The sequence below is a fragment of the Castor canadensis genome, chromosome X (genome assembly GCF_047511655.1).
Source record: "Castor canadensis chromosome X, mCasCan1.hap1v2, whole genome shotgun sequence".
NCBI classification, from domain to species: domain Eukaryota; kingdom Metazoa; phylum Chordata; class Mammalia; order Rodentia; family Castoridae; genus Castor; species Castor canadensis.
Genome location: NC_133405.1, coordinates 144797502 through 144816045, shown reverse-complemented (window position 1 = coordinate 144816045; position 18544 = coordinate 144797502). Strand labels below are relative to the sequence as shown.

At 46.1% G+C, this 18544-nt stretch overlaps 1 protein-coding gene across 33 annotated transcripts in view; it reads left to right on the top strand.

Annotated features, from left to right (window-relative positions):
- The first annotated feature begins 366 nt into the window (after nt 1-366).
- Nucleotides 367-18544, top strand: part of LOC141419721 (uncharacterized) — a 75603-nt gene continuing 57425 nt past the window's right edge. For 30 of the 33 annotated variants that reach the window (XM_074063237.1, XM_074063236.1, XM_074063234.1 and 27 more), the window contains exons 1-7: nt 367-486; nt 665-776; nt 881-977; nt 1549-1627; nt 9681-9780; nt 9965-10059; nt 11175-11253. In XM_074063237.1, coding sequence (XP_073919338.1) covers nt 722-776; nt 881-977; nt 1549-1627; nt 9681-9780; nt 9965-10059; nt 11175-11253 — 505 coding nt within the window. In that variant the 5' untranslated portion in view covers nt 367-486; nt 665-721. Of the gene's footprint in view, nt 492-664; nt 777-880; nt 1340-1548; nt 1628-9680; nt 9781-9964; nt 10060-11174; nt 11254-18544 lie in introns of those variants that run through there. The other 3 variants (XM_074063206.1, XM_074063209.1, XM_074063210.1) reach the window with 3 other exon arrangements.

The following is an 18544-nucleotide window of genomic DNA, read 5'->3' as shown; positions in this document are numbered from 1 at the left end:
GTCAGAGAGCAATATTCCCTACTCTTCAACCTGGAGGCCAGGACATTTTCTTTGGGAGAAAAAGAAAGGAAAATGGTGCGGGAAATAGTAAGAAAGCGGATTGTACGGCTGTCAGCTGCAGTCTGGGAGCCAGTAGCCCAGTTCAGGTTAGTGGCCCTCGCGGAGGCCAGCTGTGAAACGGGCTGGGGGACCTGAGAATGGCAGAAAGGGTCTGGGCATCATTCACTCCAGAAGTCCAAAAGAGGAGAGCGGGATCCTGCACCATCCACAATGTGAAACAATGTTGAAAACAGGAGTGGGTGTGTGGAGGGGTGGGGGTGGCGGGGTAGGGGGTTGGGGGGTGGGAAGAGAGCAGGAGGGGAGGGTGTTTTTCCAGCCCGGCCATCTTGAACTTGCACACTGCTTCCAGCCCTGAGATCAATGCTGTTTTTAAACGTTCAGGCAGTATGGTGCTGCTTAATAACCTGCCGAGAGGGGAGATGTCAGGTTAGGTAGTCTACTAACAGACGCCCTCCGCTCCGCCCCGCCCCCCTTCCCCCTTCCCTCCCCCCTCCATCCAAACCCCCCCTTCCCCCCTCCATCCTAACCAACCCTTCTCCACCCCCCTTCCCCCCTCCATCCTAACCAACCCTCCTCCCCCCTTTCCCCTCCCCCCCATACAAAGAAATAACGCTAGGGGGAAGACAGCGAAACTGAGAGGCACACCAAGGAACTTGGAGTGATGGATTGGGGTACTGTCATCACGGGTACATGCGTGAGTCCAGACTCGTCAAATTGTACGTATTGAGTTAATATGCGGCTTCGTCTGCTTGGGCTCTGCCTTCTGACAGGGGGAAGCCCGGAACCCAAATTCTCGCTGATCAGACCTCTTCTGGCTCAGGGCCGCAGGGTATGCTGCACCGGAAGAGGAGGAGTTCATTTCCTCTACAGCGTTTCGTCATTGTCAGGCGACTCTTGTTCCGGTCGCGTCGGCGCCGGTACGTTGTTTCGGCCTTCCCGGTTCTTTCCTTCTCTAGATGTCCCTCCTCACGACCAGGGAGGATGGATCTCGTACTGCTTCCTGAAACCCGCCGAGCTCGGAGAGGAGTGTAGAGCTGGCGGCTCTACCGGAGTAGGAAGGCCTCTAAGGCCGTGGGGCTTGAGACGGCAGTCCATCCTTGACTACGCCGCCCCGCACGTCTTTTAGTAGGGTTATTTTTATTTCGACCCCTTTCGGCGCGTAAGACTTGGCGTGTAGAGCCCCGAGGACGCTCTGCCGACCAACACCAAGGAGTGCCGCCAGGTCTTTAAGAGGTTTGGGGGTTTAGCGGGTTCTCTCTTGTCCTGGTTCTGGCAGAAGGTACAACTTTCCATTCCGGGGAGTGGGGGTGTGGGTTGGGGCTAAATAAAGTAGCTTTGTTTCGGGAGCCTTAGGTCCCAGGTTGGGGGCTGGGGTGGTCGCAACTGGCCGAGGCTGAAAGGTCTTTCTGCTGGGAACGAAGAGTTAGCAGTTTCTTTTAGCGCGAAAGGAGTGGAGATTCAGCAAAAGTGTGCGTTGTCCTTTTCCAGGCCCGGGGCCCCCACAATGCACTTGAAGTGGGTTGCAGCTCCCAGGCACTGGATGCGGGACAAACTGACGGATGTGTTTGTGAGTATGGCTTATTTGCTCCTTAGTCATAAGTAAACTGTTAACAGAGCTACGGACCGCTTGCTGCTTCCCAGGAGCCCAGTTTGCCTTTACCCATTGGGTGAATTTTTCATTTGGGTCGCATCAGGTTAAAGTTTGCACAAACCTTTTCTCGTTTCATAAAGCGCCTTAAGGAAAACAAACGTTTAGGGCATCTGGTTCAGAAACTGGACCCCTGTGCCTCTTTGTCCCTCATCTTTGAATGCTGTTCTCTGATGCACATTTGTCGCCAACGACTGGGGTGTTCCATCATTTAGTAATTAACTGATGGAAAGCCTAATGCTTCCCAGGCATTCTTAGAGACCCTAATGGACCTGTTCCTACACAGAATGGTTTCAAAACCCAACAGCCACAAAAATCCACCTGTCTGTCATTGAAGCTCATTGTCCTACAGGTGGAGAGAGAAGTTTCCACTGGTGATAAAGGTGGGCCAGGGAGGGAGCAGGGCAGTGGGAAGGGAATGGGTGTTAGGGTGAAGGCAATTATATAGAGGGCGGAAAGGGAAGTAGATAAGGGAATGGATCCTTGATGGTGTTTGTGGGTTAGTACTTCCAGGAGATCTGCCTGGCTGCTGCACTGGGGGAGATAGTTTTGCTGCTTGTCCAGTGTTGCCTTTGAAAGGCTGCCCAAGAATGACTCACCTGCTGCATCTTTTTACATTTTCAGGACTGAAGCTGGGCGTGGTGGCTCGTGCCTGCAATCCTAGCTTCTCAGGAGACAGAGATCAGGAGGCTGGAGGTTTGAAGCCATACCGGGCAACTAGTTGGTGAGACCCTATCTTGAAAAAAAAAAAAATCACAAAATGGAGTGGTGAAGTGGCTCAACGCGGAAAAAAAAAAAAAAAAAAAAAAAGGAAAAGCAGCAGTGGAAGGCAGCCAGGTAGCCACTTGCTCGTTGACAAGGAAAACATGGACAGCGGCTGCCTGCTAGAGTTCAAGTTGGTTAGTGTGCTAAGACTGGGAGCGAGGGAGCTGTGAGTGGTTGAAGCTGTAAGAAAGGTTTGGACTCTGAAATGAAAAGTAGCCAGTGTAAAAAGAGGAAGAAGAAGAAACTCTGTGAGAAACAAGGTGCTAAAAATGCCAGGCCAGGTGTGGTCCTGCCTGGTGTGCTGGTACACATCTGTAATCCAAGCCAAGGCTGATTTAGAGGGTTCTGAGTTCAAGGCCAACCTGGGAGTCAAAGCAAGACCCTCTCTGGTAGAAGAATAAAATAAACAAAAGGCTTGAATTTTTTTTTTTCCTGTTTTGTTTCTTTTTTTTGAGAGCAGGAGTAAAGGTGTTGGTAGCACTTAGTAACTAATTTGATGGGTTGTTTGACCTCATGTTGGCACAGTTTGAAGGCCAGCTTGAATTCCAGGTGTTCGAAATCTGTATCTTTTTTTTTTTTTTCTGTTTTTTTCAGTTTTTATAGTAGAACTTTTATTAGCCTGCAAATAGCAACACTCATTCTGTGGCAACTAGTTTATGTATCATTTCTATGAGAGGCAAAGGTGGAGTATGGCAGCCGAGATGGAAGAACGTGAAATTATTGTATTTGTCCTTTGACCTTCCCTCTCTATCGGACTTTCCCTTTTCCCCACCATCTGATTTCTTTTTTTTTAAATTTTGTGGTATTAGGATTTGAACTCAGGGCCTACACCTTGAGCCACTCCATCAGCTCTTATTTTTGTGATGGGTTTTGTTTTTAAGATAGGGTGTCTCGAACTGTTTTCCTGGTCTGTCTTCAAATCTTGATCCTCCTGATCTGTGCCTCCTGAGTAGCTGGGATTACAGGCATGAGCTACTTGGCAGCCGGCTTTGTTTGTGTTCTTGATGGTAGCCATTCTAACCGGAGTGAAGTGGAATCTTAATGTTTGCATTTCCTTTGTGGTCAGGGATGGTGAGCATTTCTTCGTGTGTTTTTTAGCCATTTGGACTTCTTCCTCTGAAAAACGTCCATTCAGTTTATTTGCCCATTTCTTCATTGGCTCATTGATTTTTTGGGGTGGGGGAAGCAGGTTAGTTTTTTTGAGCTCCCTGTATATTCTGGTTAATAATTCCTCTTTCAGATACATAGCTGGCAAAGATTTTCTCCCATTCTGTGGGCTGCTTCTTCAATCTGGTGACCATTTCTTTCATTGTGCAGAAGCTTTTTAGTTTCATGTAGTCCCTTTTGTCAGTCCTTTCTCTTAGTTGCTGAGCCATTTGAGTTTTGTTTTGGAAGTTATTGCCTATGCACATTAGTTACAGCATATGCCCTGCTCTTTCCTGCACTAATTTCAAAGTTGCAGGTCTTCTGTTACAGTTCTTAATCCAGTTTGAGTTGATACTTGTACAGGGTGAAAGACATGGATCTGATTTCAGTTTTCTGCATGCAGATACCCAGTTTTCCCAGCAATATTTGTTGAAGAGGCTGTCTTTTTTTTTTCTTTTTTTCTCCCCGCCCATCATATGTTTTGGGCACCTTTGTCAAAAATCAGATGGGCATAGCTGTATGGATTGATATCTGGGTCTTATTCTCTGTTCCACTGGTCTTCACGTCTGTTTTTGTGCCAGTGTCATGCTGTGTTTTCATTGATTCATTGATTCATTCATTTTAATTGCTGTGGCTCTGTAGTATAGTTTGAAGGTGGGTAATGTGATACTTGCAGTGTTACTCCTTTTGCTCAACATTGCCTTGCTTGTTCATGGTCTTTTGTGCTTCCAAATGTACTTTAGGGTTGATTTTTCAATCTCTGTGATGAAGGTCATTGGAATTTTCATGGGGATTGCATTGAACATGTAGATTGCTTAGATTGCTTTTGGTAGTACAGCCATGTTCACAGTACTGATTCTGCCAATCCATGAGTATGGGAGGTCTTTCCATCTTCTGTAGTCTCTGATTTCTTTCTTCAGTGGTTTATAGTTTTCATTGTGGAGGTCTTTATTCCTAGGTATTTTTTCCTAGGAATTTTATTTATTTATTTTTGAGGCTATAGTAAATGGAATTGTTTTCTTGTATTCTTTCTCATTGTGTTCATTGTTGGTATGTAGAAAGGCTATTGATTTTTGTAAATTGATTTTGTATCCTGTTACTTTGCTGAAGGTGTTTATGATGTCTAGGAGGGTTTTTTGTGTGTGTGTGTGCAGTTTTCCAGGTCTTTTAGGTATAAGATCATGTCATCTGCAAATAGGGATAGTTTGATTTTTTCCCTATTTGAATTTCTTTTATTTCTTCTTCCTGTCTTACTGCTCTAGCTAGGAATTCTAAAACTCTGTAGAATAAGACTGGAGGAAGTGGACACCCTTGACTCATTCCAGACTTTAGTTACGATGTTGGCTTTAGGCTTGACGTATCATGACAGGATGTTGAATTTTGCCAAAAGCTTTTTCTGTGTTTATTTAGATGAGCATGTGGCTTTTTGTCATTGCTTCTGCTAACGTGCTGCTGTTTTTACTGTTGGTTTTTTTCTTTTCTTTTCTTTGCAGCACTGGGGCCTTCACTTTGAGCTACTCCTCCAGCCCTATTTTTGTGATAGGGTCTTGCAGAACTATTTGCCCGGGCTGGCTTTGAACTTCGATTCTCCAGATCTCTGCCTCCTGAGTAGTTTGGATTATACATGTGAGCCACTGGCGCCTAGCTGTGCTGCATTATGTTTAGTGTTTTGCGTATGTTGAATCACCCCTGCGTGAAACTGACTTGAATGTGGTACAGTCTTTTTGATATGCTGTTGAATTCTGTTTGTCAGTATTTTATTGAGGAATTTTGCATCTAAGTTCATTAAGAAGATTGGCCTATAATTCTCTGTTTTTGTTGGTGGTGGTGTATTCTTGTCTGGTTTTGGGATGAGTATAATAGTGGTTTTATAGAATGAATTTGACAGCGGTCCTTCCCTTTCTATGTCATGGAAAAGTTTGAGTGTGTTGGCATTAGTTCTTCTTTAAAGGTCTGGTAGAATTCAGCATTGAATCCGGCAGGTCCTGGACTTCTCTTTTTTTGGAAACTATTTTAATTTTACTGCTTGTTACAGACTGACTCTGTGTGTAGAAATTTGTTTGTTCCTTCTTGATTTTCTGATTTATTCGAATACAGGTTTTCAAAGTAATGCCTAACGATTCCCTGGATTTCCTTGTTGTGAGCTCCCCTCTTCTGTTTCTAATTTTATTAATTTGGTCTTTCCCCTTACTCATTTCAGTCAGATTTGCTAGGGGTTTGTCAATCTTACTTATCTTTTGATTTAGGCCCTTGTTTTTATTATTTCTCTCCTTCTGCTAGTTTTGGGTTTAGGTCGTTTGAGATGCAGTATTAGGGCATGTATTTGAGAACTTTTGTTCTTTTCTTTGTTTGGAGCTATTGTGGTTTGAACTCAGGGCTCGTGCTTGCTAGGCAGGCATGCTGCCACTTGAACCATGCCTCCAGCCCCTTTTTCTCTTTGCTTTCACTGTATGGATTCATGGCTGTAAACTTTCCCCTCAGCACTGCCTTTGCTGTGTCCCATAGGTTCTGATAGGTGTGCTTTCATTTTCATTAAATTCCAGGAACTTTTTGATAACCTCTCTTATTTCTTTGATCATCCACTTATCGTGGAGCAGCTTGTTGTTCAGTCTGCAGGTGTTTTGGATATTTTCTGCTGTTTCTTTTGTTGTTGAGTTCTAATTTTATTGCATTGTGGTCAGACAGCATGCAGGGAGTTATTTTAATTTTCTTACTTGTTTAAGACTTGCTTTGTGTCCTAAAATATGATCTGTTTTGGAAAAGGTTCCATAGGATGCTGAGAAGAATGTATACTGTGCTGTTGCCGGGTGGAAAACTCTGTCATGTCCATTTGACTTACGGTGTCAGTCAGTTGTAAAGTTTCTTTGTTGTGAAGTCTGTATCCATTGTCCCAGTAGTCAGAGACATCTTGGAGAGCAGTCGTGGGTTTGTGATCTGTCTGTGTGATTTTCTGTTCCCCCTGCAGCCAGACCATAATCTTACCTCTGGGAGGCTGGGGCTGTTCCCCAGCTTTTTAAAGCCAGCAAGGCACACTGCTTAAGAATTCTTGGTGGGATCCTGTTACTCAGCCTTGTGGAATTCACTCCCTTTCCCCCACAGCAGTTACAGTAGAGTGTGACTAATGGTGGTGAATCTCTGTTAAGAGGGGAGAGGCTTAAGAACAGCCTCCCTTGAAAGAGATTCCTGGGTTGGACAGGGTGGTCGAATTCTGTAATCCTAGCAGTAGCTAGGGAGTTGGAGACCAGGAGGATCGCAGTTTGAGAACATCCCAGGCAAAAAGTTCTCCAGACCCTATCTTGAGTACCCAATACGAAAAGGGGCTAGTGGAGTGGCTCAAGTGGTAGACCACCTCCCTAGCAAGCACGAGGCCCTGAATTCAAACCCCAGTACTGCCAAATAAAAAAAAAAAAGTTTGGGAGACCCCCATCTCAACCAATGGCTGGGTGCTGTGGCTTGCGCCTTTCATCCTTGCTACCCAGGGAAGCATAAAGCGCAGCCCAGTCATAAAGTGAGACTCTACCTCAGATATAAGTACCTCAGAAAGGGTGGTTGGGTGGGGGGGGTGTGGCTCAAGGGCTAGAGGGCCTGCCTCACAAGCCTGAGTCCCTGAGTAAAGTTCAGGACCACATAGTGGCAGACCGTGAGCGTGTGAGGCTTTTGTACACACTGGGAGCAAATAGCCACAGGACGGTATATGGCACAGAGGCTGCAGGGGTGAAGGATTAGTTACTGTGTGGAGTTGGATATCTTTAGCTGGCAGGCAGTCAAGAAGGGAAGAGAGAAGGGCACAGTGGGTGTCACTGGGGTGGTCCAGCAAAATTATTGGGGTTTATGTGGTGGAAATGTGAGAGAGTACTAGAACATATTACTGTGGGTGAAGCACCAGGCACAACCAAGATGTGGAGCATGGTGAGGTGTTCAAGGAAGCCAGGAAAGGTGTGGGGAGCAGTGGTAGTGGCAGTGGTACTTGGGCAGGGTGTGACAGAGAAGTGGGCTGGGAGGCTGGACTAGGATGTGAGCGGGAGAAGTGGTAGTTCCATGGTTGAGGGCTCTCTAAATTAATTAATGGAACAGCCTCTGTAAATTGATTAGTTGCTCTCTTGTAGTCCTCTTCATCAAGACAGGTTAAGTTAAGCTTAACTTCTGCTGAACTAAGAAATGTCATCTGCTGAATCTGGGTAAGGGATGGACCTTATGAGGCCAAATTATCTGCCCTTAATCTTTCACGGGCACCTTGTCCATCGGTAGGTCGTCACAGGCTGCTGTTGTTGCTGCTGCTTCTGCTGCTGCTGCTGCTGCTGCTCCTCCTCCTCTTCTTTCTTCTCCTCCTCCTCCTGTTCCTCCTCCTCAAGAGGAGGTATGCCTCTGGTATGCCTTGACAGGAGGTGAGGTAAAGAAAATAACATATTGGGCGTTTTGTTAGAATTGACAGCAAGGTTCCAATAGATGTCACATTCCTTGCTGGGTTCATGGGTGAGGAAAGAGTTCTGTGTTTATACTGAGGAAGGAAGCCAGATACTGGTTAAAACTGGGAATAGATAGGTTTTCATCAGTAATGTTCTGAGGCAACAGGGAAGAGAGTGCAGCTCGAACTGAATTCAATGTGAACTAGTGCACGAGTAAGAGCATTTTAAAGGGAAAAAGGAGGGAGAGAGAGAAGGGGTTCAAGTGAAAAAAATACCAGAGGGTAGCTGGCTGGCAGTTATCAAAGTTAGTCTCCTACCCTCCCACAAAGCCTGGAAGACAGAGGTCCTGTCTTCCACAGTGTTGGTGGGGATAAACTATAAATTCTTTGGGCAGCCTTGAGTGTTCTCAGGTGTGCCATCTAAGGAGGGCTCGGGTCATCTGGAGGTGTTTGAGGTGGTCAGTGTGTGTTCAAGTTTTCCTATGGCAGGATTGGAGAATAGGTCAAAGGGCGGGCTCAGAGGAGGGCCCTGGGGCTTGATTTTGGTCAAGGAGAGGATCTTTGCCTGCCAAGACGGATACTGCTGTTTTCCCATTTTTTCTGGTGGTGACTTGACTATTTTCAGATACCCAAGACACATTTGGGGCTTGGTGGGAGGGTTGGAAAGGGGAGGGAGAGGTGTCGGCTCATACCCCTGTGGGGGAAAAGGTCAGTGACAGGTTCAGTGTTTCTTTCTTTGTGTCTTTGTTTGTTTGTTTGTTTCTTTCTTTCTTTCCTCCCTCCCTCCCTCCCTCCCTTTCTCCCCTTTCTCTGTTTCTTTTTCTTTTTCTGCGGCCCTGGGGTTTGAACCCAGGACCTTCACCTTGAGCCACTCCACTAGCCCTTCTTTTGTGAAAGTTTTTTGAGACAGGGTCTTGGGGAACTATTTGCCCGGGCTGGTTTCAAACCACGATCTTCCTGATCTCTGCCTCCTGAGCAGCTAGGATTACAGATGTGAGTGAAGGCCGGTGCCTGGCCTTTAGTGGTCTTTAACAGCTTTCCATCCTAGTCCTGTCCAGAAAGCAGGGGGGTGCTGGGCTTATCGGGGATGTGGAGGTTAAAGGGGTGATGGGGTGAGGGACCAGGCCTCTTTCCCCTGGGATCCAATCAGTTAGACAGAAAAGATTGACTTTCCTCTTCTGTCTCCTGTCCTCTTCCTTCCTCACTCTCTTCCTTCAGTCTGTTTTTGCATTTGGTCCCTTCTTTCTCAGAGTCCCAACCTCAGAGGCAGGACATCGGAGGAGTGGGAGCACAGAGGGAGTAAAGGAGTCAAGCCATTGCGTGGGCAGCCTTGCCTAAACAAGTGCCAGAGTTGTTTGTTTATTGGGTTTCCTGGTGTACATGGTAGGTTTGTGTGTGTTCTCCTCAGCCTCCTAAGTGCGTTAACCTGGGTACGGTATGGAATGCCCAGGGTACAAGAACATAAGAAGTGGGTAGAGCACTTCCTTTTTTTTCAGCATTAATGAGGACTGGGCCAGGGGTTGTTGGTTTGTTGATTTCATTGAAATGTTGGTGACTCCCAACATAATAAAAGGTTCTCCTTTTCAGCCTGCTCCTGCTGCCTAGGCAAACAGCATCTTTGCATTAGTAATCTCCATTCTGCTTGTTTGCAATCAGATGTCATCAGTGTTGAAGAAGACAGGTGAGCATGTCTGCCTGTTCGGTGACTCCAAGGGCCATTTTTGTTCGTCACCACATCGTAGCACAAGAGGCAAAGGTAAGTCATGTGAGTCGAGTGGGATGGACCTCCTGGTTTCCTGAGGCACCAGCCTTCTTCCTACTGCGGTTGTTTAGGCCAGATCCCAGGCATGTCTGCTACCTCTGCTTGTTGGTTAGGTTGTTTAGTCCAAGTGTACAGGTCCATTAAAACTGACATAAGATATCTAATGAGTTTTCCATAGGAGGCTGTTTCTGGACAGACTGCTCGTCCTGTAGCCCTCTGCAGGACAGCATGCTTCAGAATAGGAGAAGGTTACAGTCCTGGAATGAGGTGGACGTGAGTTAACTCCTGACTCCCATCATTCATGAATTTTGTGACCTCAGTCAAAACTGTGGAACCTTCCCTGAGGCTCCATTTTCTCGATAGGTGGTGATAGTATGCTTTCTTGCTGGGCTCATAACAAGGTTTCAGTGAGTGTGTACTGCCTGGCACTTAACTGTGCTACCTGGCACTGAAGGGAGATAGATGGTCCCTGACTTGCCACCTCCTCCTTCCCTCTCCAAACTTAATATCCAAGGTCAAGGAAACTGCCAAGGCAGGTTTCTTTCTGTGTGGACAGGTTTCCTCTGTTGGGAACGCCTCTGTGTGAACCAGTGGAGTGACCCCTGAGTCACTTCTGTTCTCCCTGGATTTAAGGTCTTGACCTGTCCCTAGTCTTTTACACGTGTAACCTTTGTTACATGCCTTGACAACGGACCAAATGCCACCTAAAGTGCTCTTTATCGTGTGAGTGAATTTCAGTATATTTTTTCAGATATTGCTTCCATTTCATTTAACTGGTCTGCCTTGCCTTTTTCTCAAGAATTCATTCTCTCCCTCTCTTTCCCCAGGGGAAAACACACTGGAACCCTTATAAGAGTTCCCAAGTCTTTTTGAATGTGGGTAATCACTAGATAGGGTGGGTGGGTGGATGACATTTTTTGTTTGTTTGTTTCTCTTTTGCCAGCATCTTTTAAGTCAGGGTCCCTTCTGTTTTCTCAGGTGGCTCCCGTGACAAGAGTCTTTTGTTTCAGCTGGTAGGACCTAGGCCTAGAATCCTGGAGGGTATTTGGCTGCCACCAGGGTGGAGCCTGTTGTGCCTAAGCGCTAAAAGGCACTCTCAACTCTGATGACTGGCATTTTGCTTTTCTAAAAGAGTTTGCATCTCAGAAAATGCCAGTGGTGGGTAGACTCTGTGAATTTCTGAAAGGGGAGAGATGGAGATACTTGGAGTGTCATATTTACTCACTGGCCCTACCGAACTGGTCAGCTGCCGTATTAAAGGCTTACATCTGGTAGCAGAAGTGCCAGGTGGCCACCTGGGGTTTGAGAGCTTCACTTTGCCAAAGCTGAGAGACTTAGGGAGGTGGTGGTTTGTTCTCTTGCTTGTTTTTTTGCTTATGTGTTTGCAGGTTGTTTCCCTGAGGGGACATGGAGGCTGGAGTGCAGGATTTCAGTCACATGAGAGAGCCTTCTCATGCACTAGCATAGGTTAGTGGGGAGACACAACATTGGAATGACCCCAAGAGGGAGGGGGAACTGAAAAAGGGGATCTCAGAAAAGCTAAGCCTGATGACTTTAAGACAGAATGTCCCCGTTTAACTACTTGGTATTAGTTGAAGGCCAACTGAGTGGCAGTCATTAGATTCTGAGATCCGGAGATCAGGTGTTTCTGGGGTTGCAGGTACAGGGGTGTGTGTGTGTGTGTGTGTGTGTGTGTGTGCGCGTGCGTGCGTGCAGGGTGTGTGCCGGGTGTGTGTGTATGTGCCGGGTGTGTGTGTGTGTGTGCAGGGTGTGTGCGTGTGTGCAGGGTGCGTGTGCAGGGTGTGTGTGTGTGTGCAGGGTGTGTGTGTGTGCGTGCAGGGTGTGTGTGTGTGTGTGGCGGGGGTGGGGATGGTAGAAAAGGGGGAGTTTTGGCTGAGCACTGGAGAGGTGGGAACTAGGGCAATGCCCATTCCCACAATACCAAGCTGGGAGTTGATAAAGAAGACGAGGACCCATGGTTGAGTAATTGGCAGTGAGGTGAGGAGATTAGTGATAGGTCTAGATCTTGGTGAACTACATGGAAGTCTGGGAGAGTGGTAGGTAGGAGGACAGCTTAACATTTTGAGTCCAGCTTGCACTGGTGGAGTCTTCAGGTATTTAGGCAGTTACACCCTCGTCCACATGTATTGACCTTGACCCTAACCCTGATGTTTGGTAGGTAGTCATCCTCTCTGTACCTTTTGTCATCTTAGGCATTTCTGTCTGGTGGATGATCTTTTGTCATCTAAGGTATTTCTGTCTGGCTGCCCAGTGAACCTTAGAGACCTTTCAATACCCTGGTCAGCAGTCTGTGTTTCTTGTCTGTGTCCGAGTTCGTGTTCTCCTTCTACCTCATACAGTCAGGTCCTTCATAACAACGTCTGGGTCACTGCTGGGCCACGTGGTGATCCCACAGGATTATATGACCTGGTGGTGTCTTGGCTGTCTTAGTGTGTGTAAACACATCCATGGTGTTCCCACAACAAGGGCCACTTGGGTGTTTTATCTGCTGTAGCACCACACCTTGAATATTTTCTAGTACCTAGTCCTGTCTGTTGAGTTTGGTCTTTCTAGAACTTGTATACCTGGTTCAAAAAAGAGTGCCCCAAAATCTGTTCAGTTGTAATTTATACTGGCAGGGAAGGAGAAAGGAAGGATGTAGTTTTCTTTTTTCTTTGAAAGGAAAGCATTTGGTCATCCTAATTTTCAGTGGGTGTACCTCTGGCTTTTCTTTCCTTTGTGATTTTTGTTTTTGGCAGTACTGGGGCTTGAACTCACTTTGAGCCATTCCACCCGCCCTATTTTTGTGAATGGTTTTTCGAGATAGGGTCTCGTGGAACTATTTGCCGGAACTGTTTGCCTGGGCTGGCTTTGAACCACTGTCCTCCTGATCTCTGGCTCCTGAGTAGCTAGGATTATAGGCAAGAGTGCTGGCATGAGCCACTGGCACCCGGCTGGCTTTTCTTTTAAGAGTTCAATCAGCATAGTGGCTGGGAGCGAGCTTTTTTTTTTTTTTTTAGTATCGAGGCTTGAACTTGGCGCCTTCACCTGAGCTACTCCACCAGCCCTATTTTTGTGAAAGGGTTTTCGAGATAGGGTCTTGTGGAACTATTTGCCGGGACTGGCTTTGAACCTCGATTCTCCTGATCTCTGCTTCTGGAATAGCTAGGATTACAGGTGTGAGTCACCTGTGTCCAGCTGCTTTCTTGTTTTTTTTTTTTTTTTTTTTTAAGTTTCAGAACATGCATGGGGGATGGCGGAGCAGCTCAGGCAGTTAAGAGTGCCTGTCTAGCAAGCATGAGACCCTGAACTGTGGTCAAACCCCAGTGCCATCAAAACAAAACAAAAAAATGTGCATGGCTTTTGCTCCTCTGCTTAGAATCTAACCTCTTCACTGCACAGAGTTTGAGTGTGCAAAATGCAGTTAAGAAATGTAATGTTGGCAGTTTTTCACATTTGCACTGAGGAAATGCAGAGAAATCTAACAAGTCAGATTAGGAGAGCGAGTTAGATTTTTTTTTTTTTTGGTGGTACTGGGGTTTGAACTCAAGGTCTCAATGCTTGTTAGGCAGGTGGTCTGTTATGTGAGCTACTCCCCCAGCCCTCTTGTTTTCTTCTTAATGACAAGAATAGCACAGTCTACTGAGAGAGTTGTTGCAGGCATTACTGATTAAATTTTTCCTTAGGAAGATGCTCTGTCCATAAGAAATTTAAAGTTGGAAGGACCCAGTAACATGGATCGTAGCTCCTGTGGAATTCTAAGTTAAAGTGGACTGTGTTTGTCTCCCCCCATCTTGCAAACAGTGCCTTTTTTGTCCGCAGTGCTGGGGAAGAAAACTCAGGCATTGCCCATGCTAGGCAAGCGCTCTCCCATTGAGCTACAACATTAGCACTAAAGAGTGCTGTTTTTTATAACACTACAATGGGAAAACATTAGTGTTTTTATAACACTAACAGAAACAGAAAGCTGAAACTCCTTTCCAGACATGGAAGAAGTGCTGTCATCACATTACTTGAAGAATGTGCTGTGGGTGGGGGGGTGGGGGGGTGGCGGTGAGGGGGTGTGAGGGGAGAGGGAAAAAGGGAGTAAAGGAGATCCTTTCACCATACTAACTGTGGAATAGCTACTAGGAGACCAAAAGGAAAAATGAAACAGCCCCCAAGGAGTAAGTCAGTCCCCCTGTTTATAAAGTAGTTCCAGTTTGAGAAGCTCAGGAACCAGTAGCTCATTAGAGTGAGCACTTGTAATGCATAAAAATTAATGAGGTGGCAAGAGCTATCGTTTTATCTCAGGGATTACTACATGATCTTTGCAGAGTTTTTCTTGCTTTGCTTTGTTTTTGTTTTCTCTTTGTTTGCTTTTTTTTTTTTTTTTCCTTTGACACACTAGATCTCCCTTCTATTATAGTCCAGGCTGGCTTCAAACTTGGGATCTTTCTGCCTTAGGCTCACAGACACTGGGATTACATGTGTGTGCTGCCACTCCAAAATTTTTCAATCTGCTTGCAAGGTGCATTGATGCCAAAATAGGTCTCTGGCCAACAAATACATCTGATAGGCAAATTAAGATTGATGGCTTTCTGTTGTTGACTGTGTCAGAACATAATTCGATTGTGTTATCTCACACTTTTCTACCTCATTGGGTATCTCTCCTTATTTTGGGTTCCATCTCCTTCAAGGGTGACGAGGGTTTTTGGAAAGTTGGTTGGTGCTGTAGGCAGACCTGAAGGGGGAGTGAGGCAGTGTTTGGTGCTATGCTCAGTTTTGGTGACCAGCAAGAGTTGGAAATTATCTCGGTTTTGTATTTTTAATGGTGGTAGATGTAAACTAGTGGTGGCAAACAAACTGAACACTCACAGAAGAGATTATGAGGATGGGTGGGGACAAGCATGGAGCTTGAGTGCAAGGCAGTGCTCTCTCATCAGATTAACTACCTCTTAGCCAGGCCTTCACATGGTTCAAGTGGGCACAGAGCCAGGTGCTGGTGGCTCACGCCTGTAATCCTAGCTACTCAGGAGGCAGAGATCAGGAGGATCGTGGTTCGAAGCCAAGCCGAGCAAATAGTTCTTCCAGGCCCTATCTCGAAAAAACCCATCACAGAAGAGGGCCGGTGGAGTGGCTCAAGGCGTAGGCTCTAGGGTCAAAGCCCAGTACTGCAAAAAAAAAAAAAAAAAGTGAGTACAGATACGCTAGGTTGGTGAATCCCAAATTTATCTTGACTGATTGGGTTAGTGAGGCTCAGATTCTGTGTGTGTGCAATGGGGAGTAGTCATTGCCGCCTTCCTGATAGTTGGGCCTTATTACCCCCAAACTTAACAGCAGCGTTGGATCTGTGGCAGTGGAGGTAATATTAGCTGGCATTCAGTGCTCTGCCCAGTCCTTTACATTCATTTATCTCGTTCTGTCCTCTCATCAAACTTGTTGGGGGTAAGAGTCCCCTATCTATACCTCCAAACCTGAGGGCCCAGTATTTGCACTTGGGGCGCTCTCATACCAGAGGGGGCCACTTTGCCGAACTTATCCCACTTTCCCAACCTTCTGTGCAGATCAGAAGCAGTGTACGAAGCAAGGTGGCCAACGTTGGTCAGCTCCTGAGAGCTGACCAAAAAAACTGGCTCCTGGAGTCTGAGGACTTCAGCAGGGTTACTGTCACTGGCACCCTCCCCATCCCCCTCCTGCTCTGTCCGTTTTCACATTTACCCAAAATCTTGTCTGAGTTTGTGCTCAGTTTTAAGAGCGTGCAGCTTATGGTAACTTTAAAAATTTCTTAAGCAGATTGAAGAGTGAACCTACTAAGCAGTGACAGTTGTTGGGGAGCCTGTTGTTCAGCACAGATGGGTTTCATTTGTTTGAGATTGTGGAGTGTGCCATTAGAAGGTCCTAAAACATGCTTTCTGGGGTGGGTTGTGGTGGCTCACACCTGTAGTTCCCATCTACTTGGGAGGTGGAGATGGGGTTGGGGGGGTTTGCGTGTGGGGTGGGATTTTGGTTCCAGCCTGCCAGTTTTTCAGGCGTGTGCATGCGCACGCATGTGGTTTCCTGTCATGTCAGGGTGATGGATGGGTGGTTGTAGTGCATGCTATTGAGTGGCAGCAGTGTTGACAAGTTAACAAGACGAAATAGGAAATAGATACCCTATTTTTGTGAATGGTTTTTCGAGATAGGGTCTCGTGGAACTATTTGCCGGAACTGTTTGCCTGGGCTGGCTTTGAACCACTGTCCTCCTGATCTCTGCCTCCTGAGTAGCTAGGATTATAGGCAAGAGTGCTGGCATGAGCCACTGGCACCCGGCTGGCTTTTCTTTTAAGAGTTCAATCAGCATAGTGGCTGGGAGCGAGCTTTTTTTTTTTTTTTTTTTTAGTATCAAGGCTTGAACTTGGGGCCTTCACCTGAGCTACTCCACCAGCCCTATTTTTGTGAAAGGGTTTTCGAGATAGGGTCTTGTGGAACTATTTGCCGGGACTGGCTTTGAACCTCGATTCTCCTGATCTCTGCTTCTGGAATAGCTAGGATTACAGGTGTGAGTCACCTGTGTCCAGCTGCTTTGTTGTTTTTTTTTTTTTTTTTTTTTTTTAAGTTTCAGAACATGCATGGGGGATGGCGGAGCAGCTCAGGCAGTTAAGAGTGCCTGTCTAGCAAGCATGAGACCCTGAACTGTGGTCAAACCCCAGTGCCATCAAAACAAAACAAAAAAATGTGCATGGCTTTTGCTCCTCTGCTTAGAATCTAACCTCTTCACTGCACAGAGTTTGAGTGTGCAAAATGCAGTTAAGAAATGTAATGTTGGCAGTTTTTCACATTTGCACTGAGGAAATGCAGAGAAATCTAACAAGTCAGATTAGGAGAGCGAGTTAGATTTTTTTTTTTTTGGTGGTACTGGGGTTTGAACTCAAGGTCTCAATGCTTGTTAGGCAGGTGGTCTGTTATGTGAGCTACTCCCCCAGCCCTCTTGTTTTCTTCTTAATGACAAGAATAGCACAGTCTACTGAGAGAGTTGTTGCAGGCATTACTGATTAAATTTTTCCTTAGGAAGATGCTCTGTCCATAAGAAATTTAAAGTTGGAAGGACCCAGTAACATGGATCGTAGCTCCTGTGGAATTCTAAGTTAAAGTGGACTGTGTTTGTCTCCCCCCATCTTGCAAACAGTGCCTTTTTTGTCCGCAGTGCTGGGGAAGAAAACTCAGGCATTGCCCATGCTAGGCAAGCGCTCTCCCATTGAGCTACAACATTAGCACTAAAGAGTGCTGTTTTTTATAACACTACAATGGGAAAACATTAGTGTTTTTATAACACTAACAGAAACAGAAAGCTGAAACTCCTTTCCAGACATGGAAGAAGTGCTGTCATCACATTACTTGAAGAATGTGCTGTGGGTGGGGGGGCGGGGGGGTGGCGGTGAGGGGGTGTGAGGGGAGAGGGAAAAAGGGAGTAAAGGAGATCCTTTCACCATACTAACTGTGGAATAGCTACTAGGAGACCAAAAGGAAAAATGAAACAGCCCCCAAGGAGTAAGTCAGTCCCCCAGTTTATAAAGTAGTTCCAGTTTGAGAAGCTCAGGAACCAGTAGCTCATTAGAGTGAGCACTTGTAATGCATAAAAATTAATGAGGTGGCAAGAGCTATCGTTTTATCTCAGGGATTACTACATGATCTTTGCAGAGTTTTTCTTGCTTTGCTTTGTTTTTGTTTTCTCTTTGTTTGTTTTTATTTTTTTTTTCCTTTGACACACTAGATCTCCCTTCTATTATAGTCCAGGCTGGCTTCAAACTTGGGATCTTTCTGCCTTAGGCTCACAGACACTGGGATTACATGTGTGTGCTGCCACTCCAAAATTTTTCAATCTGCTTGCAAGGTACATTGATGCCAAAATAGGTCTCTGGCCAACAAATACATCTGATAGGCAAATTAAGATTGATGGCTTTCTGTTGTTGACTGTGTCAGAACATAATTCGATTGTGTTATCTCACACTTTTCTACCTCATTGGGTATCTCTCCTTATTTTGGGTTCCATCTCCTTCAAGGGTGACGAGGGTTTTTGGAAAGTTGGTTGGTGCTGTAGGCAGACCTGAAGGGGGAGTGAGGCAGTGTTTGGTGCTATGCTCAGTTTTGGTGACCAGCAAGAGTTGGAAATTATCTCGGTTTTGTATTTTTAATGGTGGTAGATGTAAACTAGTGGTGGCAAACAAACTGAACACTCACAGAAGAGATTATGAGGATGGGTGGAGACAAGCATGGAGCTTGAGTGCAAGGCAGTGCTCTCTCATCAGATTAACTACCTCTTAGCCAGGCCTTCACATGGTTCAAGTGGGCACAGAGCCAGGTGCTGGTGGCTCACGCCTGTAATCCTAGCTACTCAGGAGGCAGAGATCAGGAGGATCGTGGTTCGAAGCCAAGCCGAGCAAATAGTTCTTCCAGGCCCTATCTCGAAAAAACCCATCACAGAAGAGGGCCGGTGGAGTGGCTCAAGGCGTAGGCTCTAGGGTCAAAGCCCAGTACTGCAAAAAAAAAAAAAAAGTGAGTACAGATACGCTAGGTTGGTGAATCCCAAATTTATCTTGACTGATTGGGTTAGTGAGGCTCAGATTCTGTGTGTGTGCAATGGGGAGTAGTCATTGCCGCCTTCCTGATAGTTGGGCCTTATTACCCCCAAACTTAACAGCAGTGTTGGATCTGTGGCAGTGGAGGTAATATTAGCTGGCATTCAGTGCTCTGCCCAGTCCTTTACATTCATTTATCTCATTCTGTCCTCTCATCAAAC